At 42.9% G+C, this 26427-nt stretch overlaps 1 protein-coding gene and 1 pseudogene across 7 annotated transcripts in view; one reads left to right on the top strand and one right to left on the bottom strand.

The window, feature by feature from the left end:
- The first annotated feature begins 919 nt into the window (after positions 1-919).
- The window catches only part of DNA2 (DNA replication helicase/nuclease 2), a 63033-nt gene continuing 37525 nt past the window's right edge, over positions 920-26427 (top strand). For 2 of the 7 annotated variants that reach the window (XM_021944005.2, XM_021944003.2), the window contains exons 1-6: positions 2259-3549; positions 3872-4054; positions 5582-5765; positions 9062-9207; positions 15283-15414; positions 24574-24793. In XM_021944005.2, coding sequence (XP_021799697.1) covers positions 3356-3549; positions 3872-4054; positions 5582-5765; positions 9062-9207; positions 15283-15414; positions 24574-24793 — 1059 coding nt within the window. In that variant the 5' untranslated portion in view covers positions 2259-3355. The other 5 variants (XM_031652232.1, XM_021944006.2, XM_021944004.2 and 2 more) reach the window with 5 other exon arrangements.
- LOC116269543 lies at positions 13037-13155 on the bottom strand (annotated as a pseudogene).

Below are 26427 nucleotides of genomic sequence, written 5' to 3'. Positions count from 1 at the left end.
AACTCCTAACCTCAGGTGATCCGCCCGTCTCGGCCTCCCAAAGTGCTGGGATTACAGGCTTGAGCCACCGCGCCCGGCCAGTACACAGAAAGTCTTAATGGATCTACAAACCAACTATTAGAAATTATAGGTGGTGCTTGCTATGGCAGCACATACACTAAAATTGGAACAATGCAGAAAAGATTAGCATGGCATAAATATTCATGAAGTGATAAGTCAAAGATAGCAAAATGAGGCCAGGTGCGGTGGCTCAAGCCTGTAATCCCAGCACTTTGGGAGGCTGAGGTGGGTGGATCACCTGAGGTTAGGAGTTTGAGAGCAGCCTGGCCAACATGGCAAAACCCCATCTCTACTAACAATACAAAAAAATTAGCCGGTGTGGTGGCAAGTGCCTGTAATCCTAGCTACTGGGGAGGATGAGGCAGGAGAATTGCCTGAACCCAGGAGGTGGAGATTGCAGTGAGCTGAGTTCGCGCCACTGCACTCCAACCTGTGAGACCCCGTTTCACACACACACACACGAACACACACACAAGAGAAAAAAGGATGGGCCGAGTGTGGAGGCTCACACTGTTCATCCGAGCACTTTGGAAAGCCGAGGATGGCAGATTTCTTGAGCCCAGGAGTTCTTTGCCTCAGCCTCCCGAGTAGCTGGGACTACAGGCTACTCCTTGTTTTGTTGAAACAGCTCATAAAACATTGTACCACAGGTATTGAGACAGTAGAGGTATTTCTGTTGATATCAGGGACAAATACTAATAGAATAACTCCCATTCCAGTGTGTACATATTTGAAAGCCCATGTACATGATAAATATATTAACCTTTTGCCAATTTTTTTTTTTTTTTCAGACCGAGTCACTCTTTCACCCAGGCTGGTGTGATCTCAGCTCACTGCAACCTCCGCCTCTCAGGCTCAAGTGATTCTCCTGCCTCGGTCTCCTGAGTAGCTGGGATTACAGGTGTGCACCATCACACCCGGCTAATTTTTATATTTTAGTAGAGACTGGGTTTCACCATGTTGGCCAGGCTGGTCTTGACCTCCTGACCTCAAGTGATCACCCACCTCAGCCTCCCAAGGTGTTGAGATTACAGGCCTGAGCCACCGCATGCGGCCCCTTTTGTCCATTTAAAAAATGAATAACAAAAATAAGGATAACCGTTATACCACTGATATTTAACATGGCTCTGGATGTTCTAGTCGATGCCTCCAGAACAGAGAAGTATATAAATATGAAAAATTGGTGCATACCACCGCGCCCAGCAAGGAAACATCTTTTAAAAATGGGAGACACCAGGCCATATTAGAGGCTCAATCCAATAGTGAGGGTGAGGCCGATGATACAAGAGAATGAGGCAATAATTGAAGAAGCGATGCCCTTGAGAATGTTTGAAGCCCTGGGATGCCAAGTGCAAGTGGAGCAATTGCCCTTTAACCAGAACACTTTGTCTGCTATTGAAAAAAAGTGGAAAGAGGTTATGAAGAGTGGTTCAGATATCAGAAGTTTTGCAGAATTTATTTATTTATTTTTTTGAGACTGATTTTTGTATTTTTAGTAGAGACGGGGTTTCACCATGTTGGCCAGGCTGGTCTTGAACTGCTGACCTCGTGGTCCTCCCGCCTCAGCCTCCGGAAGTGCTGGGATTACAGGCGCGAGCCACCATGCCCGGCTAGAAGTTTTGTAGATTTAGCCGTGGCATGATGAAGGAGTTCCTATCTGACAGTTTCTATTTTCTCAATGAATATTCCGAAGAAAAGGGGAGAGACTGTTTCCCAGGGAGTGCGCAGTTCTGAAGGCTAACCAGGGACGCCTGGTTTTGGGCAACTACAAATGGTTGTGTTCAAACTAAGCGTGTGTCAGACACGGGTTGGAGTGTCAAGAGAGAAGGCAGGATCGTTTAGTCTGCTTCAGATGTGAAGACTCCCTGTATCCCCAAGGCGGCGGCCAGAGCCCTGCTGCTCAGGAGAGGCGCCCCACGTGGAACGTGCCGGCGCAGGAGGGGCGGCCTGGCGCAGGTCATTTGGGACCTCGGCGGGTTGGCGCATGCGCGCGAGACGCGCAGGCGCGGGCCCCTTTCCCTTTTCTGAGTTTTCTGTGTCACCCCGGTTCCGCTGGTTTTTCTGGCTATAGTTCGCCGGTTTTTCTGGCCATAGTCCCCGCGTCCAGCATGGAGCAGCTGGACGAACTGGAGCTGCTGATGGAGAAGAGTTTTTGGGAGGAGGCGGAGCTGCCGGCGGAGCTGTGAGCGGAGCGCGGGGAGGGTGTGGGAACAAAGCGGGAGATTTGAAAGAAGGAGCGGGAGAGGCCGCGTCCGCACCTCCGCAGACTGACCGGGCCCAGGGCGCAGGGGCTCGGGGCAGCTCCCTGGGCACCCGACGAGCCTCCGGAGTCGGGGCCCGCCTCCCAAGGTGTTCTTTGGGGCCACCTTCAGCCAGAGCCTGGACTTTCCCTCGCCCAGCAGTTCATTGTTTCCCTTGATTTCACCCGTTTCCCTAATTTGAGGAGCTTCGGCCACTGAAATGTTTTTATAATAGAAAATTGCGACCGCCCTAGGCTTTTCTCGATGTTTAGTTGGATTAACTTATCCTTGAGAGATCTCTGCACCCTCAGCCTGGTGTATATAAATGGTCAGAGGAAGTTAACCACGGTCATAATGTGGAATTACTTTCAATATAATAGCAATAATGCTAATTAGCGTTGAGGGATTTTTGCGTTTGGGCTTTTGATCAGCAATACCTTTTGAGAAACATCTTTAAGGCATCATAGCCAATCTTGGGAAATTCATGGCCTGAGGCTAGGTGGAGTACATGAATAAAGCGTTTGCAAAATAATAGAACGGTCACATAACAAAAGATAACTTGTAGGGTAATGTGAAAGGCATTTGGTGTTATCACTGGAGAGGTAATGACTTTGGACTCTCGGTTGGTCCCTCACTGATGCCGCAGTCAAACGGGGAAGACTTAAGAGGTACTTAATAGGAGAAGGGCTGTTTTCTTGAGGAGAGATTATTATTTTGCATAATTTTAGACGGCTTGGACCGATGGATGAAAGTATTGAGAAATTGACTTACCCACTTTAAATATAAGGAATAAAGTTCTGAATTACTATGTAAAGGATTGAGCTAATTCGATACGTATTAAGCTTGCGTTCTGTCCGTGAGATTTTATCGAAAGATTTCCGGCATTACGTTAGCAGGTTGGACTAAATTATTTCTAAGTACAATTCTGTGGCTCATGGTAGGACTTTCAGTGAACCACGGACACTACCCTTTTCCATAACATAAGACTCATATTTACAAAAAGGATCTTGTCCAAAACATCTCCTTTTACTTGTACTTTGGGAAGGCTTGCACCAATGGTAGAAATTTCTTGTTTAATAATATCCAATTTATACTTTCCTTTCTTTTTCTTTTTTTCCCCCCCAGAAACGGAGACTTTTTCTGTCGCTCAGGAAGGGGCGCAGTGGCATGATTGTATCTCACTGCAGCCTCAAACTCCTGGGCTCAAGCAATCCTTCCTCCTCAGCCTCTTGAGTAACTGGGACTACAGGTGTGCATCATCATGCCTGGCTTCCAGTGTATTCTTAATCCTCATTGTAATGGGTATCCCACAGAACTCCTTACAGAAATTAAAATGGAAAATCTCATATCATGAGCATGTTTGAAATGGCATTACTTCTAGGAAGTTTTTATAATAGGAATTGTGTGTCTTTGCTCTCTTAATTTTACCTATTTTGGCTAAATGTCATTGCAATAAGCTTTTCAGAAGAAAGAAACCTAGAAAACTGGAAGATTGGTTTGTAGATAAAACAGATTGGATGGCTTTTTATTTCATGGTTGTGCTAAAATAGTTTTGTATGTGTGTGCTTTAGATTTCAGAAGAAAGCGGTAGCTTCCTTTCCCAGAACAGTTCTGAGCCGAGGAATGGATAACCGGTACCTGGTGTTGGCAGTCAGTACTGTACAGAACAAAGAGGGAAACTGTGAAAAGCACCTGGTCATCACTGCTTCACAGTCACTAGAAAATAAAGAACTATGCATCCTTAGGAATGACTGGTAATTTTTATGTGACTTTGAGCACTGATTCGAGTCTTAAGGGTACCATCGTAAAACTCATCAAATGGCTTCTGTGAATGTTACTATAATTTAATTGTTTAAAAGGGAGTAGATTTGATCCTAGCCTAATTCTGCATGAAAATTGTATCTATTACTCTTGTATCTCAAGTATCATATTCCAAAAATTGACTTTTGTTGTCATTTGAAGATCATGTGGGCCAGACATGGTGGCTCACACCTGTAATCCCAGCACTTTGGGAGGCCAAGGTGGGCGGATCACCTCAGGTCAGGAGTTTGAGACCAGCCTGACCAACATGGAGAAACCCCATCTCTACTAAAAATAAAAAAAATTAGCGGGGCGTGGTGGTGCATGCCTGTAATCGCAGCTACTCTGGAGGCTGAGGCAGTAGAATCGCTTGAACCCGGGAGATGGAGGTTGCGGTGAGCCGAGATCGTGCCATTGCACTCCAGCCTGGGTAACAAGAGCAAAACTTGGTCTCAAAAAAGAAAAAGAAAAGAAAAGAAAATCACGTACAAAGAGCCTTATTAATGACTACTTCCTATTTCCCAGTACATTCTAAGATTGCAGCTTAAACGCATGCTAGTGTTAACTAAGAGCAAAATTAATTAACACATATGAACATTCTTAGGCCTTAGATTTCTCTACTCAGAATGTGGTATGTGAGGGGTGGAGTGTAGATGCAGAAAAGCTAGAAGTCTAACTTTGGCTCTTCGTTTAAGCTGTGAATTAGTTTGTTTTTGTTGTTGTTGTTGTTGTTTTTGGAGATGGAGTCTTGCTCTGTTCCCCAGGCTGGAGTGCAGTGGCGCGATCTCGGTTCACTGCACCCTCCACCTCCCAGGTTCAAGTGATTTTCCTGCCTTAGCCTCACAAGTAGCTGAGATTACAGGCGTCCGCCAGCACGCCCGGCTAATTTTTGTATTTTTAGTAGAGACAGGGTTTCACTATGTTGGCCAGGCTAGTCTTGAACTCCTGACCTCAGGTTATCCACCCGCCTCGGCATCCGAAAGTGCTGGGATTACAGGCATGAGCCACCGTGCCTGGCCTAGTTTGAACTAGTTCAGTATGATTTTATTCTTGCTACACTGGGTTGGGCTTCATGCTTCAAGACTTATAGAAGCTGTAGATTTCCTATAAGTCTTAAGAAAGAATTATTAAAACAACCCAATTCATAATTGGAGCTATATATATTACATTAGTAAAGGTTTTTTGATAGCTTTTGCAATAGACTTTACTGGCACTAAGTTGTTTTTCTCTTTGGGATTTATAGAAGACTCTTGAGTATTCTCAGATGTGTTTGGCACATAGAAAGGGATAGAGTGACTAGGAGTTGTTTTAGAAGACTTTATCCTGGTATTTTATTTTATTTTTTTGAAGACCCATAAATTTAGAAATATTTTTTTCTTCTTCAGATAAAATACTCATTTATTTTTTTGAAGCCTCCCTAATGTGTTTAAATGTAGGAACCTAAGCAATGTATTTACACTTTAACTTTGCTTTATTTTCAGGTGTTCTGTTCCAGTAGAGCCAGGAGATATCATTCATTTGGAGGGAGACTGCACATCTGATACTTGGATAATAGATAAAGATTTTGGGTATTTGATTCTGTATCCAGACATTCTGATTTCTGGCACAAGCATAGCCAGTAGTATTCGATGTATGAGAAGAGCTGTCCTGAGTGAAACTTTTAGGGTAAATAATAGTAACAGTTAATGTTTCTGCAGGGTCTGAGAGTGTTACAGAGCACTTTTACATTTATTATTTCAGTTAATCCTCCCAGCAACCCTATAAAATAAATGGTATTAATCAGCTGCATTTTATAGATGAGGAAAAATGGGCTCAGAGAGGTTAAGTGACTTGCCCCGCAGCCACATAACTACGAGGTGGCAGTGCTAGGACTAAAGGCCAGGTGCCTGAGTCCTTCAAATCTTGTTCAGGGCTTAATAAGTAATTATAGTAAGAAAATTAATTTAAATGATAAACTTTTAAATTTAAACACAGCTAGACATTTCCAAACTTGGCTTCATGTGATTCCCACTAAACTAAAAATAAATGTGTAAATCACTGTTTAAAAATGTATTTTGGTAGAAAAATTAACCAGGTGTGGTGGCATGCACCTGTAGTCCCAGCTACTCAGGAGACTGAGGCAGGAGAATCGTTTGAACCCGGGAGGCGGAGGTTGCAGTGAGCCGAGATCAGGCTACTGCATTCTAGCCTGGGCGACAGAGCGAGACTCTGTCTCAAAACGAGTAACAAACAAATTGTATTTTGGGCTATTTCAAACATACTAAGAGATGATTGTAATAAACTCCCATGTACTCAACACCCAGCTTTTAATTAATTTTTCTTGAAACATGCAGTTTTATTTTAAAATAAAATAAGTCTCAAAAAAAAGTGTATTTGGGGGCTGGGCGCAGTGGCTCACGCCTGTAATCCCATCACTTTGACAGGCCGAGGTGGGAGGATCACGAGGTCAGGAGTTCAAGACCAGCCTGACCAACATGGTGAAAACCCGTGTCTACTAAAAATACAAAAATTAGCCAGGCATTGGGGCGCGTGCCTGTAATCCCAGCTACTCGGGAGACTAAGGCAGGAGAATCGCCTGAACTCTGGAGGCGGAGGTGCAGTGAGCGGAGATCCTACCACTGCACTTCATTCAGCCTAGGGGACAGAGTGAGACTCCATCTCAAAACAAACAAAAATGTATTTTGGAGGCCGGGCGCGGTGGCTCAAGCCTGTAATCCCAGCACTTTGGGAGGCCGAGATGGGCGGATCACGAGGTCAGGAGATCGAGACCATCCTGGCTAACACGGTGAAACCCCGTCTCTACTAAGAAATACAAAAAATAGCCGGGCGAGGTGGCAGCGCCTGTAGTCCCAGCTACTCGGGAGGCTGAGGCCGGAGAATGGCGTGAACCCGGGAGGCGGAGCTTGCAGTGAGCTGAGATCCGGCCACTGCACTCCAGCCTGGGCGACAGCGCGAGACTCCGTCTCAAAAAAAAAAAAAAAATGTATTTTGGGCTATTTCAAACATACAAAGAGATTATTGTAATAAACTCCCATGTACCCAACACCCAGCTTTTTATTTATTTTTCTTGAAACATGTACTTTTATTTTATTTTGAGTCTCACTGTGTCACCCAGGCTGGAGTGCAGTAGGTCACCAAAGCCTTGACCTCCCAGGCTCAAGCAATCCTCCTACCTCAACCTCCCGAGTAGCTGGAGCTATAGGCATGAGCTACTGTGCTTGGCCTGAATATTAAGTTTTAAAAAACTTTTTGGGCCAGGCGCAGTGGCTCACGCCTGTAATCCTAGCACTTTGGGAGACCATGGTGGGCGGATCACGAGGTCAGGAGATCGAGACCCCTGGCTAACACGGTGAAACCCCATCTTCGCTAAAAATACAAAAAATTAGCCGGGTGTGGTGGCAGGCGCCTGTAGTCCCAGCTACTCGGGAGGCTGAAGTGGGAGAATGGCGTGAACCTGGGAGGTGGAGCTTGCAGTGAGCCGAGAGAGAGAGCGGGCCACTGCACTCCAACCTGGGCGACAGAGGGAGACTCCGGCTCAAAAAAAAAAAAAAAAAAGGGTCTAGCCTAATACAAGAGTTAATCAAGAAATGAAGTATGAAGTAGTTTTTCTTTTTGAGTAGAGAAAAATTCTTTGCCAAAAATCTCTGCTGTAGGTTAAAAAATATTTTTTTCTTCCCAAACATTACTGTTAAGTAGGTTTAACTTTTTTTTTTTTTTTTTTTTTTTGTGGGGGGGTATTTTTCCTTTTTCCCCGCGGGGGGGCGGTGGGGCGGTCTCGGCTCACTGCAAGCTCCGCCTCCCGGGTTTACGCCATTCTCCTGCCTCAGCCTCCCGAGTAGCTGGGACTACAGGCGCCGCCACCACGCCCGGCTAATTTTTTGTATTTTTAGTAGAGACGGGGTTTCACTGTGTTAGCCAGGATGGTCTCGATCTCCTGACCTCGTGATCCACCCGTCTCGGCCTCCCAAAGTGCTGGGATTACAGGCTTGAGCCACCGCGCCCGGCCAAGTAGGTTTAACTTTTATATTTGAATGGTATCTTTTACTTACATGAGTTTATCAGCTATGCCTTTATTGACTTTTCTATTGGGTGGATTATCAAGTGAAATTAGAGTACAATACTTTAAATATTATTTGAGAATATTTTGAATTTTTAAATATTGGTTAATTTTTTTTCAAAATGGAGAACATTGATTTTAAAAGTAACTCATACTCAGCCTGGCCAACATGGTGAAACCCTGCCTCTACTAAAAATACAAAAAATAAAAGTTAGCTGGGCATGGTGGCACACACCTGTAATTCCAGTTACTTGGGAGGTTGAGGCATGAGAATCATTTGAACCTGGGAGGTGAAGGTTGCAGTGAGCTGAGATTGTGCCACTGTGCTCCAGCCTGAGTGTCAGAGCAAGAGTCTGTCTCAAAAAAAAAAAAAAAAAAGTAACTCATGCAATAATAATTCAGACAATTCTGAATAGAAGAAAGTGAAAGTCACTTATAATTCCACCCACCAGAAAAAAAATTGTTTAATATTTTGGCGGCCGGGCGCGGTGGCTCAAGCCTGTAATCCCAGCACTTTGGGAGGCCGAGACGGGCGGATCACGAGGTCAGGAGATCGAGACCATCCTGGCTAACACAGTGAAACCTCGTCTCTACTAAAAATACAAAAACTTAGCCGGGCGAGGTCTCAGGCGCCTGTAGTCCCAGCTACTCGGGAGGCTGAGGCAGGAGAATGGCGTGAACCCGGGAGGCGGAGCTTGCAGTGAGCTGAGATCCGGCCACTGCACTCCAGCCTGGGTGACAGAGCGAGACTCCGTCTCAAAAAAAAAAAAAAAAAAAAAAAATATTTTGGCATTTGTCTTACCAGTGCATTTTGGCTATGGTGGTTTAATAGATTAGATAATAAATATATACAATTGTGTCTGTTAATATGTTGTGAAATAAATTGTGTGATTTGTTTTTGTAGAGCTCTGATCCAGCCACTCGCCAAATGCTAATTGGTACGGTTCTCCATGAGGTGTTTCAAAAAGCAATAAATAATAGCTTTGCCCCAGAAAAGCTGCAAGAACTTGCTTTTCAAACAATTCAAGAAATAAGACATTTGAAGGAAATGTAAGTAGTTATAAGAGGAACTGCAGGTATAATTTTATTATATAACTTCTGTCCTAGAAACTATAAAGTATTTGTATAGACTATCCAATGTAAATTAGTGTAATCTAAAATGCAGATTTCACAGTTCCAGTACACTGTTGGAATTCTGTGTAGAGTTTTTGAAATTGCCCAACAGGATCTTTTTGGGTAAAAATATGTAAATATTTTGTACATGTGCGTAACAGATTCCTTAACTACTTTCAGAGAATGTATAAAGAACTTTTTTTGCATTAGTTCTAGAAACAGTGTGATATACTGAGAATTATATGGGGTTGGGAATAAGATGAAACTAGTTTCAAAATACAGCTTTATGACCAGGTGCAGTGGCTCACGCCTATAATCCCAGCACTTTGGGAGGCTGAGGCAGGCGGATCACCAAGTCTGGAGATTGAGACCATTCTGGCTAACACGGTTAGACCCTGTCTCTACTAAAAATACAAAAAATTAGCTGAGTGTGGTGGTGGATGCCTGTAGTCCCATCTTCTCGGGAGGCTGAGGCAGGAGAATGGTGTGAACCCGGGAGGCGGAGCTTGTAGTGAGCTGAAATCACACCACTGCACTCCAGCCTGGGTGACAGAGTGAGACTCTGTCTCAAAAATAAATAAATAAATAAAAAAAAATAAAAAATGTGGCTTTACAGTATTTTTTTGGGGGGGGAGATAGGGGTCTTGCTATGTTGTCCAGGCCTTACTCAAACGACTGGGCTCATGTGTTTCTCCCCACCTCAGCCTCCTGTGTATCTGAAACAACAGGTACATGTCACCATGCCTGGCCTGCCTTACCAGTTTTTGTTTTGTTTTTGAGACGGAGTCTTGCTGTGTCACCCAGGGTGGCGTGCAGTGGCTTGCTCTTGGCTCACTGCAGCCTCCACCTCCCAGATTCAAGCAATTCTCCTGCCTCAACCTCCCGAGTAGCTGGGATTACAGGCATAAGCCACCACACCTGGCTAATTTTTTTTGTATTTTTAGTGAAGACGGGGTTCCGCCATGTTGGCCAGGGTGGTCTTGAACTCATGACCTCCAGTGATCAACCCACCTCGGTGTCCCAAAGTGCTGGGATTACAGGCATGAGCCACCATGCCTGGCCTAAAATTTTGATACATATTACCAAATTGCTCTCTATAGACATTGTCCCAGTTTACATTTGTACTGGCAATATATGAGACTTTGTGAGACCGTATGGTCATCTACATCATTTTTAATCAACTGGAAACTGCCTGATTTCAAACAGCCTTATGCAAGGATAACCTTCACTTTCAGTAGTCTAACTGTGTGTTTCTCTAGATCTTTTTGGATGCTTTGGTATTAGCAGTTGCTTCCTGGCTTGAGGAATTTCAGCGTCTCTTTCAACCTGCGGCTGCTATTTTGCTTAAGACAATTTTGGCAGAGCTAGCATTGTTAATTTTGTTTTCTCTATTGGACTGGCTCTCTCAGAGGGCTGACACGACTCTGCTCTGTCAGTCTTGGTAAGCTGGAGGTGGCAGAAACCTAGGAAAGTAACAGCTTATTAAATCTGGTATTAGAAATATTGCACAGTTATATGGTAAATGTGTAGTGTCCTAAAGTCTCAATGTCTCATGAATGTGTTATTATGCTGCTCCCTTGAGCAAGTGAGAAAAATTATAAGTTGTATCTTTTTTTTTTTTTTTTTGAGACAGAGTCTCGCTGTGTTGCCCAGGCTGGAGTGCAGTGGCTCACTAGGCTCACTGCAAGCTCCGCCTTCTGGGTTCACGCCATTCTCCTGCCTCAGCCTCCTGAGTAGCTGGGACTACAGGCGCCTGTCACCATGCCCGGAACAGTGCTGACCTATAGTTAGCACTGTATTTGTTGTTATCATCATGGTCTTTATACCTTAATGATTTTCTTTTTTCTTTTTGAATCTCGCTCTGCTGCCCAGGCTGGAGTACAGCACCGCGATATCCTCTCATTACAACCTCTGCCTCCCAGGTTCAAGCGAGTCTCCTGCCTCATCCTCCTGATTAGCTGGGATTACAGGCGTGCGCCACCGCGCCCGACTACTTTTTTTGCATTTTTTAGTAGGATGGGGTTTCACCATGTTTGCCAGGCTGGTCTCGAACTCCTGACCTCAGGTGATCCACCCTCCTCAGCCTCCCAAAGTGCTGGGATTACGGGTGTGAGCCACCACGCCCAGCCTATACTTTAATGAGTTCTTATCATCAGCTAAGTGCTTTACATACATTGTTCTATAATCCTCAGACTAAGTATGTAAGGTAGTTATTATCTCCTCCTTACAGATGAGGAAACAGGCTTAATTAACAGTGACTTGCTCTTGGTCATATATCTGGTAGTGCAGAGTTAGGATTCAAACCTAGGTGTGATTTTTATATACAAACTGATATGCCCCTACCACCCTAGAGTAGTTATTAAGATTGGGGAGCTTAAATATAAAGAAGGAACTGGAATAATCATCCTGGGAGGGTAAGTTTATAACAGCAGTTCTCAAAACTTTTGCTCTCAGGACCCCTTTACACTAAAAAATTATTGAGGACTGGAAAGAGCTTCTGTTTATGTGGGCTATATCTATGATTAATTACTGTACTAGAAATTAGAACAGATGTTTATTAATTCATTTGAAATTAACATGTATATTCATTTATTTTGTTGTTGTTATTGAGACAGTCTTGCTCTGTTGCCCAGGCTGGATTGCAATGGCATGACCTCGGCTCACTGCAACCTCCGCCTCCTGGGTCAATCGATTTTCCTGCCTCAGCCTTCTGAGTAGCTGGGATTACAGGTGCCTGCCACCACGCCTGGCTAATTTTTGTGTTTTTAAGTAGAGAGGGGGTTTCACCATGTTGGCCAGGCTGGTCTTGAACTGACCTCAAGTGATCCACTCCTCTCGGCTTCCCAAAGTGTTGGGATTACGGGCATGAGCCACCGCACCTAGCCTAAAATATATATTCATTTAAAAATATCAATCTATGCTTGTTAACATAACATTTTAATGAAAAAAACTGTTGTAAAAAATATATAATGCATGTCATTGTTTTACGTTTTTTCAGTTTCTTCTTCTTTCTTCCTTATTTATTTTTTTTTTGAGGTAAGGTCTCTCTCTGTTGCACAGGCTGGAGTGCTGTGATGAAATTATCACCCACTATAGCCTCAAACAATCCTCCAGCCTCTATTTTTTTTCTTTCTTTCTTTTTTTTTTGAGATGGAGTTTTGCTCTTGTTGCCCAGGCTGGAGTGCGCAATGGCAGCCGATCTCAGCCTCACCGGGGTACTCCGCCTCCCCAGGTTCAAGCAATTCTCTTGTCTCAGCCTCCCCAGGTTGGGATTACAGGCATACTCACCATGCCTGGCTAATTTTGTATTTTTGGTAGAGACGGGGTTTCTCCATTGGTCAGGTTGGTCTTGAACTCCCCACCTCAGGTGATCCACCCGCCTCGGTCTCCCAAAGTCTTGAGATTACAGGTGTGAGCCACAGAGCCTGGCCGGTTTTTTCTTAGTGCTTGCTGGTGCACTCCAGGCCGGGGTGCACGTGGCTCTGCCTGTAATCCCAGCACTTTGGGAGGCCGCAGACGGGCTGGATCACGAGGTCAGGAGATCGAGACCATCCTGGCTAAATACAGTGAAAACCCCCGGGCTCTACTAAAAAAAAATACAAAAAACTAGGCCATGAGGGCTTCAGAAGTCCCAGCTACCTCGGGAGGCTGAGGCAGGAGAATGGCTTAAACTCCAGGAGGCGGAGCTTGCAGTGAGCTGAGATCCGCCACTGCACTCAGTGGTGCCCCTGGGCGACAGAGTGCATCTGGCCCCAAAAAAAAAAAAAAGCTACAGCACCCAATATTCCCAGGTGGTCTCCCATCCAAGTAGTAACCAAGCTCAACCCTGCTTAGCTTCTGAGATAAGATGAGATCAGCTGCGTTCTGGGTGGTATGGGTATAAACCAAGCCTCTATTTTTGCAAATGTTTTAAAGTATGACTTCATAGAAGATCATGGATTCTTGTGTCTGCCTCTGCATTCAAAATATTTCTATATTTTATGTCATGTAGCCTCAGAAAATTCAACTGTGCTGTCATGAAAGGAAAATGATAAATAATGTATTCATATTGTTATGACATAATTTTGACCTTGTAAGAACCCTGAAAAATTGATACTTGGGTTTTTTTGTTTCTGCAGATTTCTCACGTAAGAAGTTAACATTCCTATATACTGTCCTTTGATGTTGTAAGACTGTTACTGCCTTTCTGTCCATATGACCCTTTTTCCTCTTTAACGTTTCTACTTTCCATTGCTTGGTTTCAGGAGCAATATCTCAATTTTTTTTTTTATATCCCAAAGGTATAACTGGGACTCTTCTAATTAGACCATGGTATGAATTAGAGCAAATTATCTGAAATTTGATGTCATGTCACTGTTTCAGTGTTACTTGGATTTTTTTTTTTTTTCAGACAGGGTCTCACTGTCACCCAGGCTGGAGTACAGTGGTGAGATCACAGCTCACTGTAACCTCAAACTCTTGGGCTGAAACGATCCTTCCGCTTCAGCCTACTGAAGAGCTGGGACTATAGTTCCACACCACCATGTTTGTTGTTATTTGGATGTTTTTTTAAAAATTGTTGTTAAATACATATAAAAATCACTGTGTTAGGCTGGGCGTGATGGCTCAACCCTGTGATCCCAGCACTTTCAGAGGCCGAGGCAGGCAGATCACGTGAGGTCAGGGGTTCAAGACCAGGCTGGCCAACATGGTGAAACCCCATCTTTACTAAAAATACAAAAATTAGCTGGGCATGGTGTCGTATGCCTGTGGTCCCATACAGGCATACGACATACAGGCATAGTCACTGAGGGGACTGAGGCAGGAGAATCACTTGAACCTGGGAGGTGAAGGTTGCAGTGAGCCGAGATTGCGCTAGCTTGGGCAACAAGAGCGAAACTCCATCTAATAAAAAAAAAAAAAAAAAAAAGATTACCTTATTAGGTCACGCGTGGTGGCTCATGCCTGTCATGCCAGCACTTTGGGAGGCCAAAGTGGGCAGATTGCTTGAGCCTAGGAGTTTGAGACCAGCCTAGCCAACATGGTGAAACCCCATCTCTACTGAAAATACAAAAAAATTAGCTGAGCATGGTGTTGTGTGCCTGTAATTCCAGCTACTCTGAAGGCTGAGGGGGAAGAATCACTTGAGCTTAGAAGGCAGAGGTTGCAGTGAGGCGAGATCGCGCTACTCCACTCCAGCCTGGGTGACAGTGTGAGACCCTATCTCAAAAAATAAGAAAGAAAAGAGATAAAGAAAAAGAAGAAAAAAAATTACAATTTTAACTTTTTGTGGGGATGTGTGTGTGTGATGGAGTCTTGCTCTCTTGCCCAGGCTGGAGTGCAATGGCGTGATCTCGGCTCACTGCAACCTCTGCCTCCTGGGTTCAAGCGATTCTCCTGCCTCAGCCTCCCAAGTAGCTGGGATTACAGGCATGCACCACCACGTCTGGCTAATTTTTGTATTTTTAGTAGAGACAGGGTTTCACCATGTTGGCCAGGCTAGTCTCCAACTGCTGACCTCGGCCTCCCAAAGTGCTAGAATTACAGATGTGAGCCACCGTGCTCTGCCTGTGTTAACCATTTTTAAGGGTACAGTTCAGAGGCAAAGTACATTCACCTTGTTGTGCAACCATCACCTATCTATCTCCAGAACTCTTTGCATCTTCCCAAACTGAAGCTCTGTGCCCTTGAAACAATAACTTCTCCTTCTTTCCTCCTCCCAGCCTCTGGCAACCCCCATTCTACTTTCTGTCTCTGTGATTTTCACTGCTGTAGGTGCCTTATATGAATATTAGTCCTTTTGTGACTGGCCTATTTCACTTAGCATAATGTCCTGAAGGTTCTTCAGTGTTGTAGCATATGTCAGAATTTCCTTCCTTTTTATAGCTGAATAATACTGCATTGTATGGAATATGCCACATTTTGCTTATCCATTTATTGGCTGATGAACAGTTGGGTTGCTTATTTGTGTTTTTGTCCTCATTTACTTTTCTAATATTTATACTTTCATATTTACTATCATATTTTTGGCAGGTACCGCTTAAATCTAAGTCAAGATGAAATAAAACAAGAAGTAGAGGACTATCTTCCTTCGTTTTGTAAATGGGCAGGAGATTTCATGCATAAAAACGCTTCGACTGACTTCCCTCAGATGCAGCTCTCTCTGTAAGAAACACATTTTGTTTATATAGTCTTCTTATTTTTAGACCAGGATGCTATTCTGTGTGTTGAATCAAAGTTTTTAAAAGATTGAGCAATTACAATTAGCTGTTTTGCTTGCTTACTTTATAAATTACTGTCCTAAGTATCTTTACATGACAAAAAAGAAAACAATGAATAGAAAATTTTATTTTCATTATTATAAGATAGCTTATTTTTTATACGTAGATATGTATTTTCTTTTTCTTTCTTTTTTTTTTTTTTGAGATGGAGTTTTGCTCTGTCACCCAGGCTGGAGTACAGTGGCACTGATCTTGGCTCCCTGCAACCTCTGCCTCCCACGTTCAAGAGATTCTCCTGCCTCAGCCTCCCAAGTAGCTGGGATTACAGGCGCCTGCCACCACGCCTGGCTAATTGTGTATTTTTAGTAGAGACGGTGTTTCACCGTGTTGGCCAGGCCGGCCTCGAACTCCTAACCTCAGGTGATCCACCCGCCTCGGCCTCCCAAAGTGCTGGAATTATAGGCGTGAGCCACTGCGCCCAGCCTTTCTTCTTTTTTTTTTTCTTTTTTGAGACAGAGTCTTGCTTTGTTGCCCGGGCTGGAGTGCAATGGCATGATTTTGGCTTACTGCAACCTCCGCCTCCCGGGTTCAAGCAATTCTCCTGCCTCAGCCTCCCAAGTACCTGAGATTACAGGTGCCCACCACCACACCTGGCTAATTTTTTGTATTTTTAGTAGAGACGGGGTTTTGCCATATTGACCAGGCTGGTCTTGAACGCCTGACCTCAGGTGATCCACACACCTTGGCCTCCCAAAGTACTGGGATTACAGGTGTGAGCCACTATGCCCAGCCTGTATTTTCTTATAAAGTAATCAATTTTTGGCATCCTAATTTTTTTCATTTGATTCTTTTTTTTTTTTTTTAAAACGAAGTCTCATTCTCTTCCCCAGGCTGGAGTGCAATGGTGTGGTCTTGGCTTACTGCAACCTCCACCTCCCGGGTTCAAGCTATTCTCCTGCCTCAACCTCCTGAGTAGCTGGGATTACAGGTGTGTGCCACCACACCTGGCTAATTTTTGCATTTTTATTAGAGATGGGGTTTCATCATGTTGGCCAGGCTGGTCTCGAGCTCCTGACCTCAACTGATCCTCCCACCTCGACCTCCCAACGTGCTGGGATTACAGGCATGAGGTACTACACCTGGCCTCATTTGATTTTTTCATGTGTATTTCTCTGTGTTACTAGCATATAGTCTGTGTCATGTGTTGACTGTCATATGGATGTGCTATGTATTTAGTGTGTTTACCCATTTAATGCTGTTTGGCGTTACGTGTATTTTCAAGTTTTTTTTTTTTTCCCTCAAAGTGGCATTATTATAATTTTATAGGGGAAATATGTTTTTTTCTGTTATTCATTCAGCAAATATTTATTGGGTGTCTAATATGTGCCAAGTAATGTTTTAGGTGCTTGGATCATGGTAGCAAAAAAGAAAACAAAACATACAACCGCCTACTTTCTGGAGTTTCTATACTACTGCACAAGTAAACAGCAGGGGACCAGACCGTGATTAATGTAGTGCCAAACAATGAGGAGGGTAAGAAGAAAGGGAGAATAGGTAGGTAGTGATGGCAGGGGTATTCCATAGAATGTTCATGGAAGGCCTTTCTCATAAGGTAGCATTTGAGCAGAAGCTTAAAGGAAATGAAGTAGTGAGACATACAGCTGTCTGTTGGAGGAATGTTCCAGGTAGAGGAAACAGGGCAAAAGCCCTGTGGCTGACACATACTAGCTGTGTGTGCAGTATTTCAGCGAGTCAGTGTGATGGCTAGAGCAAAGTGCAGTAGGAGAAGAGCAGCAGTAGTTGCCCTGGAGCCTCATCATCCTGGTCAGGACTTGGATGCTGCTCTGATTAGAATGGAAGCCATTGGAGGGTTTTTATTTGATTTCCTTTTTTTTTTTTTTTTAAAACAGGCAGCATTTTATTTTTCTTTAAATGGGCACAACTTCCATGTATACTAATATTCTCAATGTTCTCTCAATATTTTCAATATTTTGTAACATTTTGTGATCTAAAAAGTTTGCTTTAAGGGTATCCAGGCATGGTGGCTCATGCCTGTAATCCCTGCACTTTTGGAGGTCAAGGCGCTGTGTCAGCTGAGCTCAGGAGTTTGAGACCAGCCTGGCCAACATGGTGGAACACCACCTCTACTAAAAATATGAAAATTAGACAGGCGTGGTGGTGGGTGCCTGTAATCCCAGCTACTTGGGAGGCTGAGGCAGGAGGATTGCTTGAACCAGGAGACAGAGGTTGCAGTGAGCTGAGATCATGCCACTGCACTCTAGCCTGGGCAACAAAGCGAGACTCTGTCTCAGAAACAAAAGAAAAGCTTTAAGATTTGTGAGTCAGAAAGATTTGGAGTAGTTAGTTCTTTGGACCTATTCCCTGTGGTTCGAAGGATATAATGAGCCTGGATGTGAATCCCAGTTTGGCCATAATTTGGCCGTATAACTACAGCAAGCTCCGTAAGTTGTGTGTGCTAGTTTCTGCTTTGATCTCATTTACTTTTTTTTTTTTTCTCTCTCCTTTTTTTTTTTTTTGAGACAAGGTCTCACTCTTTTGCCTAGACTGGAGTGCAGTGGTGCGATTTAGGCTCACTGCAACCTCTGCTTCCTCCTGAGTTCAAACAGTCCTTCCACCTCAGTCTTCTGAGTAGCCAAGACTGCAGGTGCACACTACACTGCCTGGTAATTTTCGTATTTTTTGTAGAGATGGTGTTTCGCCATGTCACCCAGGATGGCTAGTCTTGAACTCCTGGACTCAAATGATCCTCCTGCCTTGGCCTCCCAAAGTGCTAGGGTTACAGGCATGAGCCACCTTGCCTGGCCCTCTAATGGGATTTTCATATGTATTTTTAAAATATTTAGTAGTTTAGAAAAAGGCTTGTCTTGATGTTAGAGTTGAGTTTGTTTTGTTTTGTTTTGTTTTGTTTTGTTTTTGAGATGGAGTCTCACTCTATCACTCAGGCTGGAGTACAGTGGCACAATCTTGGCTCACTGCAACCTCTGCTTCTCGGGTTCAAATGATTCTTGTGACACAGCCTCCTGAGTAGCTGGGACTATAGACATGAGCCACCACGCCTGGCTAATTTTTGTATTTTTAGTAGAGACGAGGTTTCACCATGTTGGCCAGGCTGGTCTCGAACTTCTGACCTCAAGTGATCTGCCTGCCTCGGCCTCCCAAAATGTTGGGATTACAGGCATGAGCCACTGTGCTTGACTGAGTTTGTTTTTCATATTTTTTATTTCTGAAGTGGTCGTAAATTTTTCACCAGCTTCCTACACTTAGAAAAAAGCTAGAGTGAGTAGATTGTTTAGCTTTTCTTGTGTTTTAAAAATAAATTTACAGCCGGGTGTGGTGGCTCACGCCTGTAATCCCAGCACTTTGGGAGGCTGAGGCAGGCGGATCACAAGGTCAGGAGTTCGAGACCAGCCTGGCCAACATGGTGAAACCCCGTCTCTACTAAAAATACAAAAATTGGGTGTGGTGGCATGTGCCTGTAATCGCAGCTACTCAGGAGGCTGAGGCAGGAGAACTGCTTGAACCGGGACCCGGGAGGTGGAGGTTGCAGTAAGCCGAGGAGATCACGCCATTGCACTCCAGCCCAGGCAACAAGCATGAAACACTGACAAAAAAAAAATATATATATATATATATATATATATATATATAAAATATATATGTATGTATATACGCATGTTTCATTCTTTTCATTCTTTGTTATTTCTTTGGAACAGATTGACATAGGGGATGGATATTGGGCTTCACTATGATAAACTATGTTTATCAAGTAGTCATCCTTCACCTAGTTCCTTGCTTTGCTTTATAATCTTTCTGTCATTCTGGTCTCTATCAATGTTCTGTGACACTAAGAAAGTTGATTTTATTGGCTGGGCGCAGTGGCTCATGCCTGTAATCCCAGCACTTTGGGTGGCCGAGGCGGGCAGATCATGAGGTCAGGAGTTCGAGACCAGCCTGGTCAAGATGGTGAAACCCCATCTCTACTAAAAATATAAAAATTAGCTGGGCATGGTGGCGGGCACCTGTAATCCCAGATATTCGTGAGGCCGAGGCAGAAGAATCGCTGGAACCCGGGAGGCAGAGGTTGCAGTGAGCCGAGATCACGCCACTGCACTCTAGCCTGGGTGACAGAGCAAGATCCCATTTCAAAAAAAAAAAAAATGTTAATTTTATCTTCAACTGCTCCTAATTATTTATCCTCATTTACCCTCCTTCCTCCTCCCTCCCTTTTTTCCCCTTCCTTCCTCCTTTATTTCTTTTTGTCATTTACATTTGCTTGAAATTTTTTTTTTTTTGAGATGGAGCCTCACGTTGTCGCCTAGTCTGGAGAGCAGTGGCGCAGTCTTGGCTCACTGCATCCTCTGCCTCCCAGGTTCAAGCGATTCTCTTGCCTCAGCTTCCTGAGTAGCTGGGATTACAGATGCCTGCCACCATGCCCGGCTAATTTTGGCATTTTTAGTAGAGACGAGGTTTCACCATGCTGGCCAGGCTGGTCTCGAACTCCTGTCCTTAGGCGATCCACCCACCTCAGCCTCCCAAAGTGCTGGGATTACAGGTGTGAGCCACTGCACCCAGCTGCTTGACATTTTAAATTACGGTAGATGTCTATTTTTGTAGTTTTTTTGGACATAAGCTTTTCTTTTACTTTTTGTTAATTGTTTTAGCATCCTGTCTGCATGTTTGCTTGTTTGTTTGTTTGTTTGTTTTCCTTTGGTGGAGTCTTAACCCAAATGTGTTTTTTTCTTTTTGGTTAAAATTAACCCATTGTTTTTACAATGATAAGCGTGATTCTCAGAATTCTGGGTTAATAAATTCTGCAAACATTTATTCAATGCTATATATGTGCCAAGGATTATACCAGGTACTATTGTTGTAGGGATAACCAAAGCCCTCAGGAACTCAGTGTATTGGTGGTAGATGAAAATAATAAAAGTGAAGGGGTTTGCTGGTGGAGAAAATGTAGGTGACAAAAGCAGCATGGAACCCTTGGAGGTAACAGCATATAAGGGACAGAAGGAGAGAATAGTATCTGTTGAAGGAGGCTTAGGATAGGTCAGCAAGGGATTTGCAGCCTGGAAGAAGGGCATCATAGATGCTAGGGAAAGAGGGTGGAATTCAGACTCATCTTTGACTTGCAAAGAATCTTTGAAATAAAATCCTACATTTTTTTGTCAAAACACAAAATTATATACATTTTATATACAATGCACTCATGCTGGCTTAATGATGGGGATATGTTTTGAGAAATGTGGTGTTAGGCAATGTCATCATTGTGTGAATGTCAGAGTGTACTTGTGCAAACCTAGATGGTGGAGCCTACTACACACCTAGGCCATATGGTATAGCCAGTTGCTTCTAGGCTACACACTTGTACAACATGTTACTGTACTGAATACTGTAGGCAGTTGTAACAACGGTTAGTATTTGTGTATCTAAACATATCCAAATATAGAAAAGATAGTGTGTTGCATTACCACCATAGCTAGATGTCACTAGGCAATGGAATTTTTTAGCTACATTATAATCTTATGGGACCACCATCCTATGTTGATGAAATCATTGTTATACAATGGATGACTGTATATATAATTTTTCAAGTCACACAGAACTTTTATTGAAATAGATGATGCATTATGCCATAAGGGAAACACCAATAAATTTTAAAGGATCAGTAGTATCTTAGAGACGATATTCTGCAACTGTACTGTAACAAAGTTAGAATAACTTTGATTCAAAGTTAGATAACAAAAGGATATCTAAAATTCTCATGGTTTGTAAACTAAGGAAATGTTGATAAATGTTTTAAAAGGTCAGTCATAAAGGAAATTAACACATTTAGAATAGGTGGTTACATACCAAATTTTTTAGACTATAGCTAAAGTAGTACTTAGAAATTAATTTTTGTTACCATTTAAAACAATTGTGGTGGCTGGGTGTGGCGGCTTACGCCTGTAATCCCAGCACTTTGGGAGGCTGAGATGGATAGATCACTTGAGGTCAGGAGTTACAGACCACCCTGGCCAACATGGTGAAACCTTATCTCTACTAAAAAATACAAAAATTAGCAAGGCGTGGTGGTGCATGCCTGTAATCCCAGTTACTTGGGAGCCTGAGACAGGAGAGTTGCTTGAACCGGGGAGGTGGAGGTTGCAGTGAGCCGAAATTGCACTACTATACTTCAGCCTCTGCGACAGAGTGAGACTCCATCTCAAAAAAAAAAAAAAAAACTGTGGTAATAAACATATAGTGGCCGCGCATGGTTGCTCATAACTGTAATCCCAGCACTTTGGGAGGCCAAAGCAGGAGGATTGCTTGAGACCAGGAGTTCAAGATCAGCCTGGGAAACATGGTGAGAACTTAGCTCTACAAAAAAAAAAAAAAAAAAAAAAAAAAAAAAAAATTGACTGGGCCTAACAACTGATGCCTGTAGTTTCAACTACTTGAAAGGGTGAGGCGGGAGGATCTCTTGAGCCCAGGAGGTCAAAGCTGCAGTAAACTGTGTTCGTGCTGCTGCATTCCAGCCTGGGTGACAGAGTGAGACTCTGTCTCAGAATAATAATAATAGTAAAGCCACGTTGCTTCTTTTTCCAGGGCATTGAATTTTAGTAACAACTTTAAAAGTTTTTTTTCCCTGTATTCTATTAGGTATAGATGTGACATTTCATAAATAATAAGTTTTGCCTTATTTATAAAAGCATATCTGAATATACACCATGAACAAATAACGGTGAGAGAAGATAAATATTTAAGAAATTTCAGACCAAGTGCGGTGGGTCATGCTTGTAATTCCAGCACTTTGGGAGACCAAGACAAGAGGATTGGTTGAGTTCACCATGTTGCCCCGCCTTTTGTAGACTCTGTCTCTACAAATTTGAAAATAATTAACAGGGTGTGGTGGTGCACACCTCTCATCCCAGCTACTTGGGAGGCTGAAACAGAAGGATTGCTTGAGCCCAGGAGGTCAAGGCTACAGTGAGCCGTGTTCATGCCACTGTTCATGCTTGGGCGACAGAGAGAGACCCTGTCTCACTAAGACAGAAAAAAAAAAAGAAATTTTAGATAAATTATGACTTCTCTGAATTTCACTATTGTGTTCAACGATTCTGGAAGGATGCATATCTTCCATGAGATTATATTTGAAGCATCTTGAAATAGTTTTTTTTTATGAAAAATTGTATGGGGAGGGGGTAAGGGGGAGGGATAGAGGGATAGCATTAGGAGATATACCTAATGTATAATGGCTACAGCACACCAACATGGCACATGTATATATATGTAACAAACCTGCATGTTGTACACATGTACCCTAGAACTTAAAGTATAATAAAAAAAAAAAGAAAGAAAAATTATTTAAGACAGCATTTTCTTGGAAAATATTCTCATTTGTTAAAAAATTGCTGTCCATGGCCAAGTGTGGTGGCTCATGCTTGTAATCCAGCACTCTAGGAGGCCAAAGCAGGTGGATCATTTGAGGTCAGGAATTTGAGACCAGCCAGGACAACATGGCAAAAGCCTGTCTCTATTAAACAAAAAAAGGAAGAAACAGCTGTCCAAAAAAAGAAATAGGGGTTGACCATAATAATATGAACTAAACAAAAATCAACTAAATCATCTATTCTAACAACTAGAATTATTCTATTTTTAAAAATCTTCATTTTGATATGATAGGAAATGTTTTATTACTAGAAAAGTCATCTTTTTCATGTAAGATTTCCACTAGATTTAGTATTTTATGTGGCTGGCTTTGAATCTAAAAGTGTAAAATATTTTCCCAGTAGATAGGATTAATAAGAGGTAACACTTATCTTTCTTTTCTTCTAATCTCTTCTGCAGAATAACTGTAACTGCTCTGAAAATGAGTAAATCTTAGATAAGAGAGGAGATTTGTAAGTTATTTCCACCTCTTCTCATTCCTTCAACATTTATATATTCCCTTTTTTTCTCCTTCCTGTGCTCATGATTTATTTACCAATTAAGAGATTAAAGTCAGAACCTTTTTATAATAAAAAAATTGAGTACTTACTTTAAATATTGATAGTGGTAGACATGGTTTCGTTTAGTTATTAAGTAAAGAAAATGGGACACTTGGAAGTGACCATGAGCTCCTTTGAAGATTGTCACCTGGGGGTGTGTGGATGAAGTGTTGGGTGAATGAGCCCCAGACTTCATAGATGATGGAGATAGCCAATTTTTTTTTTTTTTTTTTTTTTTTTTTTTTTTTTTTTGCTACTGAGTCTTGCTCTGTCACTCAGGCTGGAGTGCTGGAGTGCAGTGGCACGATTTTGGTTCACTGCAGCCTCTGCCTCCTGGGTTCAAGCGATTCTTCTGCCTTAGCCTCCCGAGTAGCTGGGATTACAGGCATGTGCCACTCTGCCTGGCTAATTCTTGTATTTTTTTTAATAGTGATAGGGTTTCGCCATGTTGGCCAGGCTGATCTTGAACTCCTGAACTCAAGTGATCTACCTGCCTCGGCATGAGCCACCAGGCCCAGCAGACAACTCATTCTTAATTAGTGTAATCTAGTGTTATGTGAAGGAATACATCTCTCATTTTTTAGGGTGCAACCACATGCAAGCCATTATATACTAATTTGCATAATAATTGTATATCAGAATACTTAGATTGGAATTGTGGCTCTAGCAATTAAAGTAGCAAGACGGTTGTAATCTAGGCCTGAGAAAATAAGGGCCTGAGTTAAGAAGATTACAGTAGGAATGACTGAAAGGAACAGATGATAAATACTGAGAAAGACTAAATTCCATGAGCAGAACCTGTAGGACAGTGGTTCTTAAACTTGAGCATGCATCAGAATTGTGGAGGGTTGGTTAAACAGATTGCTAGGCCTCACCCCTAGAGTTTGTGTTTGAGTAGGTTTGGAGTGGGTCTTTGAGGATTTACTTTTATAGCAAGTTCTCAGATGATGCTGATGCTACTGGTCAAGGGATCACAGTTTGAAAATCACTGCTGTAAAAGTAGGTAGACTCTTTCCCTCCCCACATTCTCTGTGTGTAATAGTCAGAGCCAGCAGATGTGAAATGAGCTAAGTGTTCTAATTAAGTGTTTTTGTGCTTTTTTTTTTTTTCAGGCCAAGTGATAGTAGTAAGGATAATTCAACATGTAACATTGAAGTCGTGAAATCAATGGATATTGAAGAAAGCATTTGGTCCCCTAGATTTGGATTGAAAGGCAAAATAGATGTTACAGTTGGTGTGAAAATACATCGAGGGTGTAAAACAAAATACAAGATAATGCCGCTGGAACTTAAAACTGGCAAAGAATCAAATTCTATTGAACACCGTAGTCAGGTATAAATGTTAATAAGAACATTGTCTGTTTTATACTTTTAAAGATGCAGTCTGCTTTGTATATTTTGGTTCAATTCAGGTCATTTTTATTTCAGTTTCATGTACTTTTCCATTTATATACATTTAGGGTACTCAACTTGTTTTATAAATATATACATGCTACAGTAGAAATGTTTATCAGCCAAGTAATGTAACAGCTGAATTTGTAAGCCAATGTTGCCAGATTTAGGCTGCCAAACGAATCTAAGCAGATGCTCCTAAGAAAAATAATTATTGGCTTGGTGTGGTGTTGGGAGGATCAGCTGAGCCCAGGAGTTCAATACCAGCTTGGACAACATAGCAACACCCCGTCTCTACAAAAAAAAAAAAAAAAAAAAAAAATTAGCCAGGCATTGTGGTGCACACCTGTAGTCCTAGCTACTCAGGAGTCTGAGGCCAGAGGATAGCTTGATCCCAGAAGGTTGAGGCTGTAGTGAGCCGTGATTGCCCCAAAGCACTTCTGCCTGGGCAAAAGAACAAGACCCTGACTCAAAAGAAAAAAAAAGATACAAAATTAGCCGGACGTGGTGGCGCATGCCTGTAATCCCAGCTACTTGGGAGGCTGGGGCAGGAGAATCATCTGAACTCGGGAGGCGGAGGTTGCGGTGAGCTGAGATCGTGCCATTGCACTCTAGCCTGGGCAACAGGAGTGAAACTCTGTCTCAAAAAAAAAAAAAAAAAGAAAGAAAAGTTGATGTAAATTTATTCTTTTATTTCCAACCTTTATGTGATTTTATATTGATTTTTATCTGAGATGAAATACAGAGATCTGTCTTACCATTATGTTAAATTCAAGTTTTAAAAATTATTTTAGGCCAGGCGTGGTGGCTCACCTCTGTAATCCCAGCACTTTGGGAGGCTGAGGCGGGCACATCACTTGAGGTCAGGAGTTTAAGACCAGCGTGGCCAACATGGTGAAACCCTCTCTCTACTGAAAATACAAAAACTAGCTGGGCGTGGTGGTGTGTGCCTGTAATCCCCAAGGCTGAGGCAGGAGAATCACTTAAATCCAGGAGGCAGAGGTTGCAGTGAGCCGAGGTTGCACCACTTCACTCCAGCCTGGGTTACAGAGTGAGAGTCCATCTTTAAAAAAAAGTTATTTAGCCGGGTGCGGTGGCTCACGCCTGTAATCCCAGCACTTTGGGAGGCCGAGGCGGGTGGATCACTAGGTCAAGAGTTGGAGACCAGCCTGGCCTCCATGGTGAAACCCCTTCTCTATTATAAAATACAAAAATTAGCCAGGCATGGTGACTCATGCTTGTAGTCCCAGCTACTCTGTAGGCTGAGGTAGGAGGATCACTTGAACCCAGGAGGCGGGGGTTGCAGTGAGCCGAGATCATACCTCTGCATTCCAGCGTAGGCGACAGAGTGAGAATCCGTCTCAAAAAAAAAAAATTATTTAAAAAATTACGGTGGCTCACGCCTGTAATCCCAGCACTTTGGGAGGCCAAGGCGGGAGGATCACAAGGTCAAGAGGTCGAGACCATCCTGGCCAACCAATATGGTGAAACCTCTTCTCTACTAAAAATACAAAAATTAGCTGGGGTAGTGGCACACGCCTGTAGTCCCAGCTCCTTGGGAGATGGAGGCAGGAG

The sequence above is a fragment of the Papio anubis genome, chromosome 11, assembly GCF_008728515.1.
Source record: "Papio anubis isolate 15944 chromosome 11, Panubis1.0, whole genome shotgun sequence".
In the NCBI taxonomy this organism is placed as follows: Eukaryota; Metazoa; Chordata; class Mammalia; order Primates; family Cercopithecidae; genus Papio; species Papio anubis.
Note: the sequence above shows the minus strand (reverse complement) of the source record. Positions and strands in the feature narration are given on the sequence as shown.